At 48.1% G+C, this 20461-nt stretch overlaps 1 protein-coding gene across 1 annotated transcript in view; it reads right to left on the bottom strand.

The window, feature by feature from the left end:
* Window positions 1–20461, bottom strand: part of FLT4 (fms related receptor tyrosine kinase 4) — a 354573-nt gene that overhangs the window by 67666 nt on the left and 266446 nt on the right. The window contains exons 13-15 of the mRNA XM_066591022.1: window positions 19098–19457; window positions 17503–17649; window positions 14692–14823 (exon numbers count right to left, since the gene is read on the bottom strand). Of these exons, the coding sequence (XP_066447119.1) occupies window positions 14692–14823; window positions 17503–17649; window positions 19098–19457 (639 nt within the window). The remainder of the gene's footprint in view (window positions 1–14691; window positions 14824–17502; window positions 17650–19097; window positions 19458–20461) is intronic.

Genomic DNA, 20461 nt, shown 5'->3' on the forward strand with positions numbered 1-20461 from the left:
TCTCCATCGCTCTCTCTCTGTCTGTTTCTCCATCGCTCTCTCTCTGTCTGTTTCTCCATCTCTCTCTCTCTGTCTGTTTCTCCATCGCTCTCTCTCTGTCTGTTTCTCCATCGCTCTCTCTCTGTCTGTTTCTCCATCGCTCTCTCTCTGTCTGTTTCTCCATCTCTCTCTCTCTGTCTGTTTCTCCATCGCTCTCTCTCTGTCTGTTTCTCCATCGCTCTCTCTCTGTCTGTTTCTCCATCGCTCTCTCTCTGTCTGTTTCTCCATCGCTCTCTCTCTCTCTGTTTCTCCATCGCTCTCTCTCTCTCTGTTTCTCCATCGCTCTCTCTCTCTCTGTTTCTCCATCGCTCTCTCTCTGTTTCTCCATCGCTCTCTCTCTGTTTCTCCATCGCTCTCTCTCTGTTTCTCCATCGCTCTCTCTCTGTTTCTCCATCGCTCTCTCTCTCTCTGTTTCTCCATCGCGCTCTCTCTCTCTCTCTGTTTCTCCATCGCGCTCTCTCTGTCTGTTTCTCCATTGCTCTCTCTCTCTGTCTGTTTCTCCATCGCTCTCTCTCTGTCTGTTTCTCCATCGCTCTCTCTCTGTCTGTTTCTCCATCGCTCTCTCTCTGTCTGTTTCTTCATCGCTCTCTCTCTGTCTGTTTCTCCATCGCTCTCTCTCTGTTTCTCCATCGCTCTCTCTCTGTTTCTCCATTGCTCTCTCTCTGTTTCTCCATGACTCTCTCTCTGTCTGTTTCTCCATGACTCTCTCTCTGTCTGTTTCTCCATCGCTCTCTCTCTCTGTTTCTCCATCGCTCTCTCTCTGTTTCTCCATCGCTCTCTCTCTGTTTCTCCATCGCTCTCTCTCTGTTTCTCCATCGCTCTCTCTCTGTTTCTCCATCACTCTCTCTCTGTTTCTCCATCACTCTCTCTCTCTGTCTGTTTCTCCATCGCGCTCTCTCTCTCTCTCTCTGTTTCTCCATCGCGCTCTCTCTCTGTCTGTTTCTCCATTGCTCTCTCTCTGTCTGTTTCTCCATTGCTCTCTCTCTGTCTGTTTCTCCATCGCTCTCTCTCTGTCTGTTTCTCCATCGCTCTCTCTCTCTCTGTTTCTCCATCGCTCTCTCTCTCTGTTTCTCCATTGCTCTCTCTCTGTCTATTTCTCCATCGCTCTCTCTCTCTGTTTCTCCATCGCTCTCTCTCTGTTTCTCCATCGCTCTCTCTCTCTGTTTCTCCATCGCTCTCTCTCTCTGTTTCTCCATCGCTCTCTCTCTCTCTGTTTCTCCATCGCTCTCTCTCTCTCTCTGTTTCTCCATCGCGCTCTCTCTCTCTCTCTGTTTCTCCATCGCGCTCTCTCTCTGTCTGTTTCTCCATTGCTCTCTCTCTGTCTGTTTCTCCATTGCTCTCTCTCTGTCTGTTTCTCCATCGCTCTCTCTCTCTGTTTCTCCATCGCTCTCTCTCTCTGTTTCTCCATCGCTCTCTCTCCCTCTGTTTCTCCATCGCTCGCTCTCTCTCTCTGTTTCTCCATTGCTCTCTCTCTGTCTGTTTCTCCATTGCTCTCTCTCTGTCTGTTTCTCCATCGCTCTCTCTCTCTGTTTCTCCATCGCTCTCTCTCTCTGTTTCTCCATCGCTCTCTCTCTGTTTCTCCATCGCTCTCTCTCTCTGTTTCTCCATCGCTCTCTCTCTCTGTTTCTCCATCGCTCTCTCTCTCTCTGTTTCTCCATCGCTCGCTCTCTCTCTCTGTTTCTCCATTGCTCTCTCTCTGTTTCTCCATTGCTCTCTCTCTGTCTGTTTCTCCATTGCTCTCTCTCTGTCTGTTTCTCCATTGCTCTCTCTCTGTCTGTTTCTCCATCGCTCTCTCTCTCTGTTTCTCCATCGCTCTCTCTCTCTGTTTCTCCATCGCTCTCTCTCTCTGTTTCTCCATCGCTCGCTCTCTCTCTCTCTGTTTCTCCATTGCTCTCTCTCTGTTTCTCCATTGCTCTCTCTCTCTCTGTTTCTCCATTGCTCTCTCTCTGTCTGTTTCTCCATCGCTCTCTCTCTCTGTTTCTCCATCGCTCTCTCTCTCTGTTTCTCCATCGCTCTCTCTCTCTCTGTTTCTCCATCACTCTCTCTCTCTCTCTGTTTCTCCATCGCGCTCTCTCTCTCTGTTTCTCCATCGCGCTCTCTCTCTGTCTGTTTCTCCATCGCGCTCTCTCTCTGTCTGTTTCTCCATTGCTCTCTCTCTGTCTGTTTCTCCATTGCTCTCTCTCTGTCTGTTTCTCCATTGCTCTCTCTCTGTCTGTTTCTCCATCGCTCTCTCTCTCTCTGTTTCTCCATCGCTCTCTCTCTCTGTTTCTCCATTGCTCTCTCTCTCTGTTTCTCCATCGCTCTCTCTCTCTGTTTCTCCATCGCTCTCTCTCTCTGTTTCTCCATCGCTCTCTCTCTCTGTTTCTCCATCGCTCTCTCTCTCTGTTTCTCCATCGCTCTCTCTCTCTGTTTCTCCATCGCTCTCTCTCTGTTTCTCCATCGCTCTCTCTCTCTGTTTCTCCATCGCTCTCTCTCTCTGTTTCTCCATCGCTCTCTCTCTCTCTGTTTCTCCATCGCTCGCTCTCTCTCTCTGTTTCTCCATTGCTCTCTCTCTCTGTTTCTCCATTGCTCTCTCTCTGTCTGTTTCTCCATTGCTCTCTCTCTGTCTGTTTCTCCATCGCTCTCTCTCTGTCTGTTTCTCCATCGCTCTCTCTCTGTCTGTTTCTCCATCGCTCTCTCTCTCTCTCTGTTTCTCCATCGCTCTCTCTCTCTCTGTTTCTCCATCGCTCTCTCTCTCTCTCTGTTTCTCCATCGCTCTCTCTGTTTCTCCATCGCTCTCTCTCTTTCTCCATCGCTCTCTCTGTCTGTTTCTCCATCGCTCTCTCTGTCTGTTTCTCCATCGCTCTCTCTGTCTGTTTCTCCATCGCTCTCTCTGTCTGTTTCTCCATCGATCTCTCTGTCTGTTTCTCCATCGCTCTCTCTCTCTGTTTCTCCATCGCTCTCTCTGTTTCTCCATCGCTCTCTCTCTCTGTTTCTCCATCGCTCTCTCTGTTTCTCCATCGCTCTCTCTCTGTTTCTCCATTGCTCTCTCTCTGTCTGTTTCTCCATTGCTCTCTCTCTGTCTGTTTCTCCATCGCTCTCTGTCTGTTTCTCCATTGCTCTCTCTCTGTCTGTTTCTCCATCGCTCTCTGTCTGTTTCTCCATCGCTCTCTCTCTCTCTCTGTTTCTCCATCTCTCTCTCTGTTTCTCCATCGCTCTCTCTGTTTCTCCATCGCTCTCTCTGTCTGTTTCTCCATCGCTCTCTCTCTCTGTTTCTCTATCGCTCTCTCTCTCTGTTTCTCCATCGCTCTCTCTCTCTGTTTCTCCATTGCTCTCTCTCTGTCTGTTTCTCCATTGCTCTCTCTCTGTCTGTTTCTCCATTGCTCTCTCTCTGTCTGTTTCTCCATTGCTCTCTCTCTGTCTGTTTCTCCATTGCTCTCTCTCTGTCTGTTTCTCCATTGCTCTCTCTCTGTCTGTTTCTCCATCGCTCTCTCTGTCTGTTTCTCCATCGCTCTCTCTCTGTCTGTTTCTCCATCGCTCTCTCTCTGTCTGTTTCTCCATCGCTCTCTCTCTGTCTGTTTCTCCATCGCTCTCTCTCTGTCTGTTTCTCCATCGCTCTCTCTCTGTCTGTTTCTCCATCGCTCTCTCTCTGTCTGTTTCTCCATCGCTCTCTCTCTGTCTGTTTCTCCATCGCTCTTTCTCTGTCTGTTTCTTCATCGCTCTCTCTCTGTCTGTTTCTCCATCGCTCTCTCTCTGTCTGTTTCTCCATGGCTCTCTCTCTGTCTGTTTCTCCATGACTCTCTCTCTGTCTGTTTCTCCATCGCTCTCTCTCTGTCTGTTTCACCATCGCTCTCTCTCTGTCTGTTTCACCATCGCTCTCTCTCTGTCTGTTTCACCATCGCTCTCTCTCTCTCTCTGTCTGTTTCACCATCGCTCTCTCTGTCTGTTTTTCTATTGCGCTCTCTGACTGTGTCGCTATCACTCTTTCTCTCACTGTCTCTGTATTGCGATCTCTGTCTCTATCGCTCTCACTCTGTCTCTCTATTGCTCTCTCTTTGTCTCTCTTTCACTGTCTCTCTTTTGCTCTCTCACTCTGTCTCTCTATCGCTATTGGTTTGGCAGTGTATGGTGCAGCCTAACAGTGTATGCTGTGTTGCTTAGCAACGTTTCACTCATTCCAGCGTAAGCCTAAAGCACAGCAGCGCCGCCCATGGACTTAACATTGTAACTTTAAACCTGCCTGACAAGTCCCTGAATGTGTTAAACTCACATTTGATGACTTTTTACAGTACCGGTGAACATGTGTGTCATCTAATGACAAACAATAACTGTGAGAAGCAGCACACCATTTTACCACAAACTAGGGGGGAAGCAAACAGCTGATGCACGCTCCAAGTAGATCCCGACCACGGATCCAATCTTCAAGCACTTCCAAGGAAAGTAGAAGGAGCAGCAGACTGGTGCAAAAGTAGAAATTCACATCCTCAGAGCACAGAGAATGCCTCTTTATTAGATTCTACTGTCTATGTTTCACATTATTTCTCCCACATGTTAAGCACTGTCAGTAAGGCCGCTCTCACACTAACGTATGGCCTCACATACCGTGCTGTATCTCCCGCTCAGGGAGCACGCAGAAGTATGCAGTACACTGCGTACTACTGTGTGCTAATAAATCCACATACACTATCTTGGCACATAATACGCACCAAGATAGAGCATGTCGCTTTTTTATGTTGCACACTGTGTGAGAGGCACAATTGCTGGTAATGTAAAGTTAGTTACCGCATATTATGTGCGCAAAACCCGCCGGTGTGATACACGGTAAAAAACTGTACTATGAGAACAGCTTAAAAAATACACAATGCCTAAATTGTGCTTTTTTGGGTCACTCACATCCAAATTAACATTGAATAAAAAGCATTATATGTACGCCAAGATGGAACTAACAGTAATTACTGCTCACCAAGTAAAACAACAAGCCTCACACAGTGCCATCGACAGAAAAATAAAAATTATAGATCTCAGAATCTTGCGACAAAAGCAGTTATATTTATTTAACATACTTTAAGCCGAAAAACATTTTAAAAAACTATATAAGTTTGGAATCACCATAATTGAACTGACCTGCAGAATAATGATTACATGTTATTTTTACCACTACATTATGAATGCTGTAAAAAAATGGCACAATTGTGTTTTTTTCCAATTCACTCTACTTGGAATATTTTTTAAAGTTTTTCAACACATTATATGGTGCAATAAATGGAGCCATTAAAAAATATAACTAGTTCTTCAAAAATAAGCCCTCACACACATCTGTTGGTAGAAAAATAGTTATGGTTCATGGAAGACGGAGATGGAAAAAAAACTTTTGTCTTTGAAGGGGTTAAGCAGATGCTGGGCAATTCTGATTGTAAATCACTATTTGGATGCGCACATAGTAATATATGGTGGGCTATGGAGACTAGAGATGAGCGAGCGCACTCGTCCGAGCTTGATGCTCGTTCGAGCATTAGGGTGTTTGAGATGCTCATTACTCGAGACAAGTCCTATCCCACCCCCCTGCAGTGAGTGGCTGGCGAGATCAAGTGACCATGGAGTATTTAAATCAGCCCCGCCCGCGGCTCGCCACAGACACACGCTAAGAGAGATCAGGGACAGTGCTGCTGCTGCTATAGGGACAGTGTTAGCGTCTTCAAGAACCACAACGGTCCTTCTTAGGGCCACAGCTCAACTAGTGCATTACTGCTGTGTGCTGTGAGCAGTTTTGCACATTTTTTTTTTTTAATGTATATCGGGCGTGCAGGCTATAGCGTTCTCAGTCTGCAGTCTGTACTTGAGTATAGGGGCAGTATTGGTCAGGCAGGGACAGTGGTAGTGTAGAATCCTGTATACAAGAACCCCAACGGTTCATTTAACTCTGTGGTTGCTGGCAATTGTAGTACCTCTGTATTGCACAGCAGAGCCTGCGTGCAGCCTTCATTAAAACATTTTTCTGTCCGCACTTTGCGTTGCGTCAGTTCAGTCTGCCTCTAAGTGTACGCCAAGAAACCACACATTTTCTACAACGCTCTGTGTTATACGTGTGCTGTCTCACAAGTGCACGGTGTGCCCGACGCCCATAGATTGAAAGTGCAACACACACTGCATAGCCTCAGCCTGCATTGCATAGAAAAATAAGGAGATTTAAAAAAGAAATTCCTTTTTTACGGCTACCAGTGACCCAGTGCATTTGCCTGCGTGGCCTGTGGGACTTCACGTCCATCCAAACTGCATAGTTCACAGCATGGCCTAAGTGCAGCCTTCCTTATAATTTATCTCTGGCTTCATTTTGTGTTATATTACCGCTGACAGCCACCAACTGCGCGGCAATAATTCACAAACATTTTTACAGCGCTCTGTCTCTGCTCGATTCTTAATCCAGCATGCTGAGGGGTAGGGGTAGGAGCAGAGGACGTGGACGCGGTCACGGTCACGCTCGAGGATGCGGAGTCCCAAGTGAGGGTGTGGGCATAGGACGAGTTCCTGGTCCAGATGAATCACAGCTGGCTGCTGCGGGAGTAGGAGAGAGGCACGTTTCTGGGGTCCCCAGCTTCATATCGCAATTTTTGGGTCCACGTCACAGACCTTTATTAAAAAATGAGCAGTGTGAGCAGGTCCTGTCGTGGATGGCAGAAAGTGCATCCAGCAATCTATCGACCACCCAGTCTTCTACGCCGTCCACTGCTGCAACTCTGAATCCTCTGGCTGCTGCTCCTCCTTCCTCCCAGCCTCCTCACTCCATGAAAATGACACATTCTGAGGAACAGGCAGACTCCCAGGAACTGTTCTCGGCCCCTGCCCAGATTGGGTAACAATGGTTCCTCTCCCACCGGAGGAGTTTGTCGTGACCGATGCCCAACCTTTGGAAAGTTCCCGGGGTCTGGGGGATGAGGCTGGGGACTTCCGGCAACTGTCTCAAGAGCTTTCAGTGGGTGAGGAGGACAATGACGATGAGACACAGTTGTCTATCAGTGAGGTAGTAATGAGGGGAGTAAGTCCGAGGGAGGAATGCACAGTGGATTCGGAGGAAGGGCCGCTGGACGATGAGGTGACTGACCCCACCTGGTGTGATAAGCCAACTGAGGACAGGTCTTCAGAGGGGGAGGCAATTGCAGCCGCAGGACAGGTTGGAAGAGGCAGTGGGGTGGCCAGGGGTAGAGGCAGGGCAAGAGCGAATAATCCACCAGCTGTTTCCCAAAGCCCCTCCTTGCGCCAAGCCACCGTGCAGAGGCCAAGGTGCTCTAAGGTGTGGCAGTTTTTCACTGAGAACAGTGGTGTGCAACCTTTGTCGCGCCAAGATCAGCCGAGGAGCCACCACCAGCAGCCTCACCACCACCAGTATGCGCAGGCATATGATGGCCAAGCACCCCACAAGGTGGGACGAAGGCTGTTCACCGCCTCCAGCTTGCGCCACTGCCTCTCCCCCGGGCCCCAACCTGCCACTGAGATCCAACCCACCTCTCACGACACAGGCACGACCATCTCCTGGCCTGGACCCACACCCTCACCTCCGCTGTCCTCGGCCCCATCCAGCAATGTCTCTCAGCGCAGCGTCCAGCTGTCGTTAAGAGAATTGTTGGAGCGAAAGTGCAAATACACCACCATGCACCCGCACGCTAAAGCTTTAAATGTCCACATTGCCAAATTGATCAGCCTGGAAATGATCCACTACAGGCTGGTGGAAACTGAGGCGTTCAAAAACATGACGGCGGCGGCAGCCCCGCGCTACTCTGTCCCCAGTCGCCACTATTTTTGACGGTGTGCCGTCCCAGCCCTGCACGACTACGTCTCACGCAACATCGTACGCGCCCTCACCAACTCGGTTACTGGCAAGGTCCACTTAACAACGGACACGTGGACAAGCACAGGCGGGCAGGGCCACTATATCTCCCTGATGGCACATTGGGTGAATTTAGTGGAGGCTGGGACCGAGTCAGAGCCTGGGACCGTTCATGTACTACCCACCCCCAGAATTGCGGGCCCCAGATCGGTGTTGGTATCTGCGGCGGTGTATGCCACCTCCACTAAACCTTCCTCCTCCTCCTCCAATGCAACTTCTACCTCGCAATCAAGACATGTCAGCAGCAGCACGTCGCCAGCAGTCGGTGTCACGCGGCGCGGCAGCACAGCGGTGGGCAAGCGTCAGCAGGCCGTGCTGAAACTACTCAGCTTAGGAGAGAAGAGGCACACTGCCCACTAACTGTTGCATGGTCTGACAGAGCAGACCGACCGCTGGCTTTCGCCACTGAGCCTCCAACCGGGCATGGTCGTGTGTGACAACGGCCGTAACCTGGTGGCGGCTCTGCAGCTCAGCAGCCTCACGCACATGCCATGCCTGGCCCACGTCTTTAATTTGGTGGTTCAGCGGTTTCTGAAAGGCTACCCACACTTGTCAGACCTCCTCGGCAAGGTGCGCCGGGTCAGCGCACATTTCCGCAAGTCCAACATCAGTTTAATCTGCCAGTGCACCGACTGCTTTGCGACCTGCCCACACAGTGGAACTCTACGCTTCACATGTTGTCCCGGCTGTATGAGCAGCGTACAGCTATAGTGGAATACCAACTCCAACATGGGCGGCGAAGTGGGAGTCAGCCTCCTCAATTCTTTACAGAGGAGTGGGCCTGGATGGCAGATATCTGCCAGGTCCTTGGAAACTTTGAGGAGTCCACCCTGATGGTGAGTGGCGATGCTGCAATCATTAGCGTCACCATTCCCCTGCTATGCTTGTTGAGAAGTTCCCTGCAAAGCATAAAGGCTGATGCTTTGCGGGCGGAAACGGAGGCGGGGGAAGACAGTATGTCGCTGGATAGTCAGAGCACCCTCATGTCTATATCTCAGCGCGTGGAGGAGGAGGAGGGGGAGGAGCCTGAGGAGGAAGGGACAGCTGTGCCGACTGCAGAGGATACCCATGCTGCTTGCCTCTCATCCATTCAGCGTGTATGGCCTGTGGAGGAGGAGGATACTCAAAGTGATCTTCCTAGTGAGGACAGCGATGTGTTGCATACAGGTACCCTGGCACACATGGCTGACTTTATGTTAGCATGCCTTTCTCGTGACCCTCGCGTTAGACGCATTCTGGCCACTACGAATTACTGGGTGTACACACTGCTTGACCCACAGTATAAGGATAACCTTTTTTCACTGTCATTCCCGAAGAGGAAAGGGGTTTGAGAGTAATGCAATACCACAGGGCCCTGGTGGACAAACTGATGGTAAACTTCCCATCTGACAGCGCTAGTGGCCGAAGGCGCAGTTCCGAGGGCCAAGTAGAAGGGGAGGCGCGGAGATCAGGCAGCATGTTCAGCGCAGGCAGGGGAAAACTCTCCAAAGCCTTTGCCAGCTTTATGGCTCCCCAGCAAGACTGTGTCACACCTCCTCAGTCCAGGCTGAGTCGGAGGGAGCACTGTAAGAAGATGGTGATGGAGTACGCAGCCGATCGTACCACTGTCCTCCGTGACGCCTCTGCTCCGTACAACTACTGGGTGTCAAAGCTGGACACGTGGCCCGAACTCGCGCTGTATGCCCTGGAGGTGTTGGCTTGCCCTGCGGCTAGCGTCTTGTCAGAGAGGGTGTTTAGTGCAGCTGGGGGAATCATCACGGACAAGCGTACCCGCCTGTCAACTGACAGCGCCGACAGGCTTACACTCATAAAGATGAACAAAGCCTGGATTTCCCCAGATTTCTCTTCTCCACCAGCGGACAGCAGCGCTCTCTAAAGACCTTTGTCAATCTGTGTATGATATTCGTCCTCCTTCTCCGGCTTCTCCTCCTGAAACCTCTCGCAATCACCGTGAATGGGCAATTTTTCTGTGGGCCAAAAGGCTCATATAACTTTTCTAAATAATATTTATCTATTTCAATTCTCATTAAAGCATTGAAACTTCCACCTGAACCAATTGTTTTTTAGACTGGGCTGCCTCAAGGCCTTGTTAAAAATTAAGCCACAGTACGCTAAGCGATTACTGGGTTTCACCTGCCCTCTGGATTGGGCATGGGCATTTTTTCTGGGGTACATTTGTACTGTCGGTACACCAATTTTTCGGGCCCTCGCCTACAATGTAATCAAAGTAATTTTTATGGGCTTCGCCTGCACTCATGGTACACCACTGTGTCTGGGGTTGGCCTACGCTTTTGCTACAGAAATGTAACTCTGTTCTGCCTACCTATACTTCTGCCACAGTAATGCTACAGGGGTCTGACTATACTTCAGCAACAGAAATGTTACTTCGGTCTGCCGATACTTCTGCTCCTGAAATGTTACCTGGGTTGGTGTATACTGTTACTACTGAAATTTTACTAATACTGGGCTCTGCCCATAATGCTTCAATGGAAATGTTACTGGAGCATGTCTATACTGCTATAACAGAAATGTAACTAATAGTGGGCTCTGCAATACTGCTTCTACGTTAATATTACTGGGGTCTGACTATACTGCTACTACTGAAATGTTACAAATACTTTGGTCTCCCTACACTGCTGCCAGGGAAATGTTTATCTGTTGCTTTGCCCATACTGCTTCTACGTTACTGTTACTGGGGTCTGACTATACTGCTGGAACTGAAATGTGACTGGGGCATGTCGTAACTGATACTACTGAAATGTTACTGGGGTCTGTCAATACTGCTGGAACTGAAATGTTACTGGGGTCTGTCTAGACTTATACTACTGAACTGTTACTGGGGTTTGTCTATACAGATAATACTGAAATGTTACTGGGGTCTGTGTATACTGCTGCAAATGAAATGTTAATGGGGTCTGTCGTCACTGCTGCCAATGAAATGTTACAGTGGTTTGTGCATACTCTTACCGCTGAAATGTTACAAATTCTCAGCTCTGCCTATACTGCTGCTACTGCAATGTTACAGGGTAGTGGAAACGGAGGCTTCCCAAAGACATGATGGTGGCGAGGCCGCGCTACTAGGTTCCCCAGGCACGACAACTTTTCAGCGACGTGGTCACTGGGAAGGTGCATATAAACATGGACACGGGGACAGGACACGTACTGCCTCAAAAACTTCTCCATCCTCCTCCTCCAACAATGAAAACATTCTTGGCAAATGCTTTCGCAGTGGTCCGTCTGGCGGCAGTCCAAAAATTTCACCTTAAATGACACTATAAGAAAGCTCCCCACCACGGCCCACTTAATCCTGGCCACATTCCGAAAACCAACAGAATAAAACCGCGCTAATAGGTCCACAGTCGCGACCACTATCCCACCAACGCGGTTACTGGTCAGGTGCATATAACCAAGGACATGGGGACAGGACACGTACTGCCTCAAAAACATCCCCGTCCTCCTCCTCCAACAATGAAAACATTCTTGGCCGAAGCCCACCTGTATTTAATCTGACATTAGCTCTGCTGTCCAGGGCACTGCAATGGGATCTATTTATGTACCACCGGTGGGTTCCAGGGAGCCACCCATGCTATGGGTCCACAGGGACTTCACATTAGGGATTTGTACCCGCCTGTGTCTATGTATTAAAACCCCGGTCAGACTGGGGCATGCCGTGTGGGCCAAAGCCCACCTGCATTTAATCTGACGTTACCGCAGCTGTGCTGGGCAATGCAATGGGATTTATTTATGTACCGCCGGTGGCTTCCTGGGACCCACCCATGCTGTTGGTCCACACGGAGTTGTAACTGCATGTGTCTACTTATAAAGAACCCCAGTCTGACTGGGGCATGCAGTGTGGGCCAAAGCCCCCCTGCATTTAATCTGATGTTACCTCAGCTGTGCTGGGCAATGCAATGGGATTTATTTATGTACCGCCGGTGGTTTCCTGGGACCCACCCATGCTGTCGGTCCACACGGACTTCACATTAGGGAGTTGTAACTGCCTGTGTATACTTATAAAAAACCCCAGTCTAACTGGGGCATGCAGTGTGGGCCGAAGACCACCTGCATTTAATCTGACATTACCTCAGATGTGCTGGGCAATGCAATGGGATTTATTTATGTACCGCTGGTGGGTTCCAGGGAGCCACCCATACTGTCGGTCCCCAGGGACTTCACATAGGGGATTTGTACCTGCCTGTGTCTATGTATTAAAACCCCCGGTCAGGCTAGGGCATGCAGTGTGGGCCGAAGCCCACCTGCATTTAATCTGATGTTACCTCAGCTGTGCTGGGCAATGCAATGGGATTTATTTATGTACCGCAGGTGGGTTCCAGGGAGCCACCCATGCTGTCGGTCCACAGGGACTTCACATAGGGGATTTGTACCTGCCTGTGTCTATGTAGTAAAAACCCCGGTCAGGCTGGGGAATGCAGTGTGGGCTGAAGCCCACCTGCATTTAATCTGACGTTACCTCAGCTGTGCTGAGCAATGCAATGGGATTTATTTATGTACCGCTGGTGGCTTCCTGGGACCCACCCATGCTGTGGGACCACACGGATTTGTAACTGCATGTGTCTACTTATAAAGAACCCCAGTCTGACTGGGGCATACAGTGTGGGTCGAAGCCCACCTGCATTTAATCTGACGCTACCTCAGCTGTGCTGGGCAATGCAATGGGATTTATTTATGTACCACCTGTGGGTTCCAGGGAGCCACCCATGCTGTCGGTCCACAGGGACTTCACATAGGGGATTTGTACCTGCCTGTGTCTATGTATTAAAAACCCCGGTCAGGCTGGGGCATGCAGTGTGGACTGAAGCCCACCTGCATTTAATCTGACGTTACCTCAGCTGTGCTGGACAATGCAATGGGATTTAGTTAAGTACCGCAGGCGGCTTCCTGGGACCCACCCATGCTGTCGGTCCATACGGAGTTGTAACTGCATGTGTCTACTTATAAAAAAAACCCAGTCTGACTGGGGCATGCAGTGTGGGCCGAAGCCCACCTGCATTTAATCTGACGTTAGCTCAGCTGTGCTGGCCAATGCAATGGGATTTATTTATGTACCGCCGGTGGGTTCCAGGGAGCCACCCATGCTGTCGGTCCATAGGGACTTCACATAGGGGATTTGTACCTGCCTGTGTCTATGTATTAAAAACCCCGGTCTGACTGGGGCATGCAGTGTGGGCCGAAGCCCACCTGCATTTAATCTGACGTTACCTCAGCTGTGCTGGGCAATGCAATGGGATTTATTTATGTACCGCCGGTGGCTTCCTGGGACCCATCCATGCTGTGGGACCACACGGACTTCACATTCGGGAGTTGTACCTGCCTGTGTATACTTATAAAAAACCCCAGTCTGACTGGGGCATGCAGTGTGGGCCGAAGCCCACCTGTATTTCATCTGACGTTAGCTCTACTATCCGGGGCCCTGCATTGGGACAAACTACAGGAGCAATACAGCGCTAATGAGATATACACAGCTACGCTAGTATAGGAGTCCGCTGTAGGCCCGGGATTGCTGAGGGTTTGTGCAGAGGCCTATGTCCTGGGTGCAGTGAAAGTCCGCTTCCTTCCTAGGATTGCTGAATCTGTGGGCCGAGGCTTATGTCGTGGGCGCGGTGCAAGTCTGCCATGTTTGGCCGCTCAGATCAATTTTTTGTTCATTTCTTGGGTTTCCTCGGACCCACCTATGCTGTTGGTGCAAACTTAGTTCCCATCGCGGTGTTTGACCTGTCTGGCACAAAGTCACTGACTGACTTGGGTAGGGGGCAGAGCGCAGACGGCTTTCCCCTTGCAGTGTCGATTGAGCTATGCGACACCTTGACAGAATGAATAGTGTGTGGCACATGGATTCCCCATTGCTATGCCCACATTTGCAGCTCCTGATGGAGGTGGCACAGGATTGGATTTCTGATTGCTTCTGTACAGCATTGTGGGCTATCGCCCCGCCCCTTTTAAAGAGGGTCGCTGCCTGGCTCTGCCAACCCTCTGCAGTGTGTGCCTCCGGTTCCTCCTCATGGCAGATGCACTTATAAATAGACATGAGGGTGGTGTGGCTATGGGGCCAGCGTGTGGCATGAGGGCAGCTGAAGGCTGTGCAGGGACACTTTGGTGTGCGCTGTGGACACTGGGTCGTGCGGAGAGGGGGGGGGGGTTGGGCAGCATGTAACCCAGGAGAAGAGGCAGTGGTGTGTCCCGCTGGCAGTGATTGTGCTTAGTTGGAGGTAGTGTGGTGCTTAGCTAAGGTGTGGCTTACTAATGAGGGTTTGTCCGAAGTAAAAATTGTTAGGGGGGGGGGCCCACTCTTGCCGCTCTTGTGGCTTCATAGTGGGACCTGGGAACCTGAAATGCAGCCCAGCATGATGCCCCTCGCCTGCCCTATCTGTTTCTGTGTCGTTTCCATCACTTTCTTGGGTTTTGCAGATCTTCACCAATGAAAACCTTAGAGAGCATCGGCGATATACAAAAATGCTCCAGTCGCCCATTGACTTCAATGGGGTTCGTTACTCGAAACGAACCCTTGAGCATCGCGGAAAGTTCGACTCGAGCAACGAGCACCCGAGCATTTTGGTGCTCGCTCATCTCTAATGGAGACCTTTGAATGTATTCAGTCTGTGCAAATGTCATGCTTGTAAGTAAATAACCCTGCAGCTACAATCATGGTGATAGAATGCCCTCACGGATTATCACTGTGGCTATTAGTAAACACTGCTGCTTTATGACTGTTTAAAAATATAGAAACCATCTAAAATTAAAGCAATCAATCTAAACTGAAGTAAAAGAAATACCTTCAACAGAGACAATGGCGGTGGAATTAGCGCATCCCTTCTCGTTACAGGCAGTGCAGAGATATATACCAGCGTCTTCTTCTCGGACTCGCTGGATGCTCAGTGTGTGGTTCTGGTTTCCCAATATTATCCCTGTGTGAGTGATAATGGTGAGCACAAATTAGACTGAAGCACCTTAAAGGGGTTGTCTCGCGAAAGCAAGTGGGGTTAAGCACTTCTGTATGGCCATATTAATGCACTTTGTAATATACATCGTGCATTAAATATGAGCCATACAGAAGTTATTCACTTACCTTCCCTGCGCTGGCGTCCCCGTCTCCATGGCTCCGTCTAATTTCAGCGTCTAATCGCCCGATTAGACGCGCTTGCGCAAAAGGGTCTTCTCCCTTCTGGTCGGTCCGGGCACGAGCGGCGTTCTGGTCAAGCCCCCTTCTACGTGTCATCACGTAGCTCCGCCCCATCACGTGTGCCGATCAGCCAATTAGGTGGCTGTAATCGGCAGTGGAACGCAAGACATCCACGGTGCACCATGGGAGAAGACCCGTGGTGCACCATGGGAGAAAGCCGCGGTGCATCCCTGGAAAGGACCGGCGGCCATCTTTGGAAGAAGTTTTATAAGTTGCTGAAACGCTAGAATGGTGAGTAGCAACCTTCTTTAAACCTTCTTTACACGTGTACATTGTAATGTTTGATTTAGAAGGGGGACTGGGCAGAAAAAAAAAGTCACTTTTGCCTTGGGACAACCCCTTTAAATACTTGCCAGGACTAAATTACCTAATAAGTAGATAGGAGCAGCAAACCGCAGTGCATAAAGAAACTTCCCATCCTCATCTAGCAGCAGATGGCTTTATTCTCAATCCAATTTCCACATAACATGAGTTACGTTTCGGCTGAATCCTCAGCCTTTATCAAAACTCAAGGACTAAATTACCTAACGCAGTGTCAGACTGAGATACCTGAGACCCCCCATGACTGCCCACTCTTCATCTATAGATGTCTAGCCACTTTCATAGGAATGTTCACTTTTATCACTCTGCACCTGGGCGACATAGTCAATAATGGGGCAACCGATGTAGCTGCCAGGGTCTAGACAGATTAGTCCAAAATGAGGTCCACCAGCCTTTACTTACCACAAAAAAGTCATCCAATGGAATCTACACATTGGTCCTAATATTGTTGTGCAACATTAGAGCCCATTGATTTAATATAAATGAAACTCGGCATACCCCCAACGATGCAAAGGGGTACTATTCATGTGGCACGCAAAGTGCATCATAGCTAATTTTTTGCACTAGCCCATTCCCTATCCCAATGCATTGTCAAGAATTTCATCTTTATAATGCACTGGGACGTCTGATCTGCTCTCTATAAAACATTAGTGCCCCATATCTCCTCTATATAATATACTGGGGGTCCGGATTTTCTTTTTATAATACATTAGTGCCCATGATCACTTCTATATAATAGAGTTGGGCCTTTAATCACCTATATATATTACACTGGGGATTAGGAGCCCCAGTGTATTTTATAGAGTAGATCAAGAGCCCCAGTAGAGTACATATTACACTATAGACCCTGTCTTCACCTCTGATCTCACATATGTACCCCTGCTATATGCCCCCATATCAGGGTAGTGCAGAGGAACAGTGTTTGGAGCTGCTGGTGAGAGCATAGCTCCCATATAGACAAGGAGCAGAGTATCAGCTGTGATGGCGCTCTGCTATCTTTGTGCGCCATTGACAGTGATGCCCTGCGTATAGGGAGGTGAACTTTTCTGGGTACAGAAGGAGTAACGTTAGATCAGGTGTGGGGGAGGGGGGGGGGGGTTCCCAGGACAGCTCCTAATATCTGCGACTCCTGGCTATTTTGACTTCTCTCCAGTGAACGGCTCGGCTATTACACCTGCGGCTCCAATCCAGAGTTGGTAAGACGCGACACATGAACTTGGAGCAGTGTCTGCGTGAGTGCACGTTTCCTAGGACAGCATAGAATCCCTGGCCAGAGTAGGGTACGGATTGTGAATGTATCATCCCAACGGACTTTTATATGGAGTTAATATGGCTCCATTCGTTTTGCAAAGCCTTGCAGGGTGATGTAATGTGGCTATGTTGTAAGATGTGTAATGTTATATAATCGATTTGCTATATAAGAGGATTCAAAGAGTTGGATGTGAACTGGGGTATCGGACCACCAATATTGTGTGACGACTTCTGTAGAATATGTCTACAATGTGGCAGTGTTCTGTGGAGTATGAGAGGTCAGAGCTTATGGAAAGAACACGCATGTAAGGGTTATGCCAAAAAGTCATGTAAATTGTCAGGTGCCTTGCTGATGCTATCAAGAGTACATAAGGCATTAATATATGTATGTACAAGTGCATTACACTGGATAAGAAGTCATATAACGCATAATGAGTAATCCAATCTTGTTGCTTTAAGAGAGTTGATATTGGGTGATTATGCAACATTCAAACCCTCCTATGGATCGTAACAATGTAAATACGGCTCTTGTTCAGTAAAGTTGCTGCCTCCATATGTCACTCATGCACCATCTCATATCCTGCAAAATTACCACCTACCCGTTAGAGGTACACAAGGGGAAATGTCATTGACAGAATCCCTTTAAAGTAATGCTCCCTTTAGAGCCATCACTGCATGACACATGGGTGATCCCTTTTGAATTTTTAGAATTCCTGTGTCATGCTCTGTCTGCTCAGGCCTTGTACATGGCATAAGACAGTGTTTACCCCAAAAATATTTTTTTCTTGCTTGCATCACAATCACATAGCCAGTCATTCTTCTCATGTTATACCTGATACTTCTTCCACTAGTTTGTTGTCTTTATACCAGAGGATGTTGGGGCTGGGAGCGCCATCGGTGTCACAGTGCATCACCAAGGAGTCACTGACATTCACGATCTTGTCAGTTAGGTTGGACCGAAAGTACGGGGCTTCCTGTGCTACAAAGGAGAAGTAGCAGGTTATATGAAGTTCTCTATAGAGCAATAAATGGCATTAAGGGGAAAAATTACTAAGCCTAGCCTTTCCTGCACCAGGCTTAGTAATTTTCCCCTTAATGCCATTCCGCACGCCTCTTAAAGTATTCAGCGCATCTCTGGCACCTCCGTGTGCTTGACAGAAATGTACGCCTAATCCCTACCAGGTGCACATTTCTGTTACATTTCTGGCATAATTTGGGTCATGTTTCTGGTGTAAATTATACACAAATCTGTCAGACTGAGGAAAGCCCCTTACACTAGTTTGCAACTTTTCTACACGCGTAATTTGTTAGCAAATGTTCTCCTACACGGGGTGGAGAAAAATATGGAACTACTGTATGAAATGCATTGGATTTTAATCTTTAGCACTGAGCTGCCTTTTTGACCCCTGCTTGGGTGCCAAGTTTGTGCTTACTTCACCTCTTGCTCTGCTCTGGGTGGTTTTGAGAGCCAGATGGTAACAGCGGCTGAGTGGATCAAACCCCTGACCAATGGAACATTGTTGCTCAGGCTGATGGTCACATCTGCTGGCAGCATCTTTGTCATATTATTTCCACTTAAGTTACATGGGATTATAAATCATATGTCAATGAGAGATGTAGTTACCCATTTTAAGGCATGCCTTTTTAAACAGTGTTTCCATATTTTTGTCCATGTAACTGTATGTCTTGTAACTAAATTTATATTATATTAATCTATATTATCTAACCACAATTACATTCAAAACCAAAAAGTGGACAATACAGTAACAAAGAGTTCTAGTTTCTCCTAACCCAATTGTTCTGATATTCAGAGACCAGGGGTAGAAGGACATAATTATGACAATAATTGGAATGGGTTTTCCAAGGTCCCAAAAAGTTAGTTAATGATAGAGATTGTTATAAAATAACAAAAAAAGCATAACGTGTTTGTTCAATTGCTCGCCATCCTAGTGTTATGAGGGCCTGCTTCCCGTGTGACTGCTGAGGCCAATTATTGGCTGCAGCAGTCATATGGAGAGTCAGATGTACCACTGGAAGCAGCACCGCAGCCATAGTGCAGGGATCAGCAGGGGACCGAGTTGGTGAGTTATGTTACTTTTGTTATTTTATAATGACTTTAAATTTTTTATGATTTCAGCAAACCACTTTAAAGCAGTTGTGTGAAAAGGGCATCTCCTTTTCATAGACCCTACAAAATCATCGCTACAAAACGTATGTATATGAAGCCCATGGTTTCCAATGCTCCACGTCTACAAAACCTAGCAGTAATTTTGTAGCGAGATTTTGTAGCCTGTGTGAACAGGGCCCTAACAAGCAAACCTCATTATGTGGAATCCCAGCATTCCCTATTTAACTATTTCCTTTCCGAAAAATGCTACTTAGAGGAAACAATGCTCATATATTAAATAAAGTAAATATTCTACTCACCAAGTACTGATATATATTTCTTTTGGCAATGCTTCTCCCGCGTTTTCCGGTTTTGGACTTCACAGACATAAGCCCCCTCATCCTTTATGGACAGGTTGGGGATGCTAAGTATGAGAGTTGCGTTACTTGACCCTTCTTGGTGCTGTAGTTTTCCTTCCATGCGGTCAGCATACTGGTGCACGTTTTTACATTCCAACACAAGCGGGTTTCCCTCGGCACCATTTAATGTATGGAGGTTCAGTCGGTACCACTGCATGTTTTCATAAGTGTACTTATCCGAAAGGCAGCTCAGACTGAGGTTCTGTCCTTCTATTGGTTCCTTTGAAGGCTCAGGGTCAATCGCAAAGCCATCTGGGATTGCTAAAAAAGAACCAAGCTTGTCAGATGGATGAAGTATAATCATACACATTGAGGGAGAGGGGTATAAAACTATGGTGTCATTTATTAGCATCCAACTTAATGGATGTAAACTGTAAAGAGAACAAAAAGCAACCTGCAGTTACTTGCAAAATGTCAACCATATACACTGAATAGCCACTTTATTAGAGACCCCCAGCTTTCATGATTGGAGCTTTTCTGTATGGAAATTAGATCAATGAACTCAGAATGCGGGAAAAAAATAAAATCACACAACAAGTTCTCCGTGGATCAGATTCAGTGTGAAGACATGCTAGATGGGAAAATTGAGAGATCTGAGCAGCTTCCAAAAAGCTGTCATTGGTGCTAGACTAGCAGGTTCTTAATTTTACTGCCAGCCTTGTGGGGTTTTCTCGTGTAGTTGTGTGGAGAACGGTGTGTTTGGAGAAAAACATCCAGCGAAGGGGTCCTGTGGACAGAAACAAATCAACGCCGAAAAGGGTCAGAGGAGGATGTCAGGAATCGTTTTGATAAAGTCTAGCAAATTGCAACCAAATGCAATGCTTGGGCTCCAACTAATGTTTCTGAACTCGCAACTCATCATTCCTTAGCACAGATGGACTATAACAGTAGACAACCAGTTCCAGTGTCATTGCCAAGAGAAACTGAAAAGTGAGACATCGCCCGGTCAGATGGATCTAGGCTTCTGCTGCACAATGCTGATGGGAGGGTGAGAACGTAGCACAAGCAGTATGAAATCGATGACCCCTTCTTGTCAAGCTGGTGAAGTAATGGGGTGAGGGATGTTTTCTTGCCACACCCTGGGTCCTCTGTGACCTGTGGATGGATGTCATGTCGACTTGCTGCAGTTCTGAAGATTAAAGGAGGTTCAACACGATACTGGAAGGGGTTCTCTAACAGAGACCAGTCAGTGTATTTACGATACTAGCTAATATACCCGGATTTGCCCGAGTTAATTTGGTACTGGTGTTTATCTGGTGTTCACA

This window comes from Eleutherodactylus coqui, chromosome 2 (assembly GCF_035609145.1).
Source record: "Eleutherodactylus coqui strain aEleCoq1 chromosome 2, aEleCoq1.hap1, whole genome shotgun sequence".
NCBI lineage: Eukaryota > Metazoa > Chordata > Amphibia > Anura > Eleutherodactylidae > Eleutherodactylus > Eleutherodactylus coqui.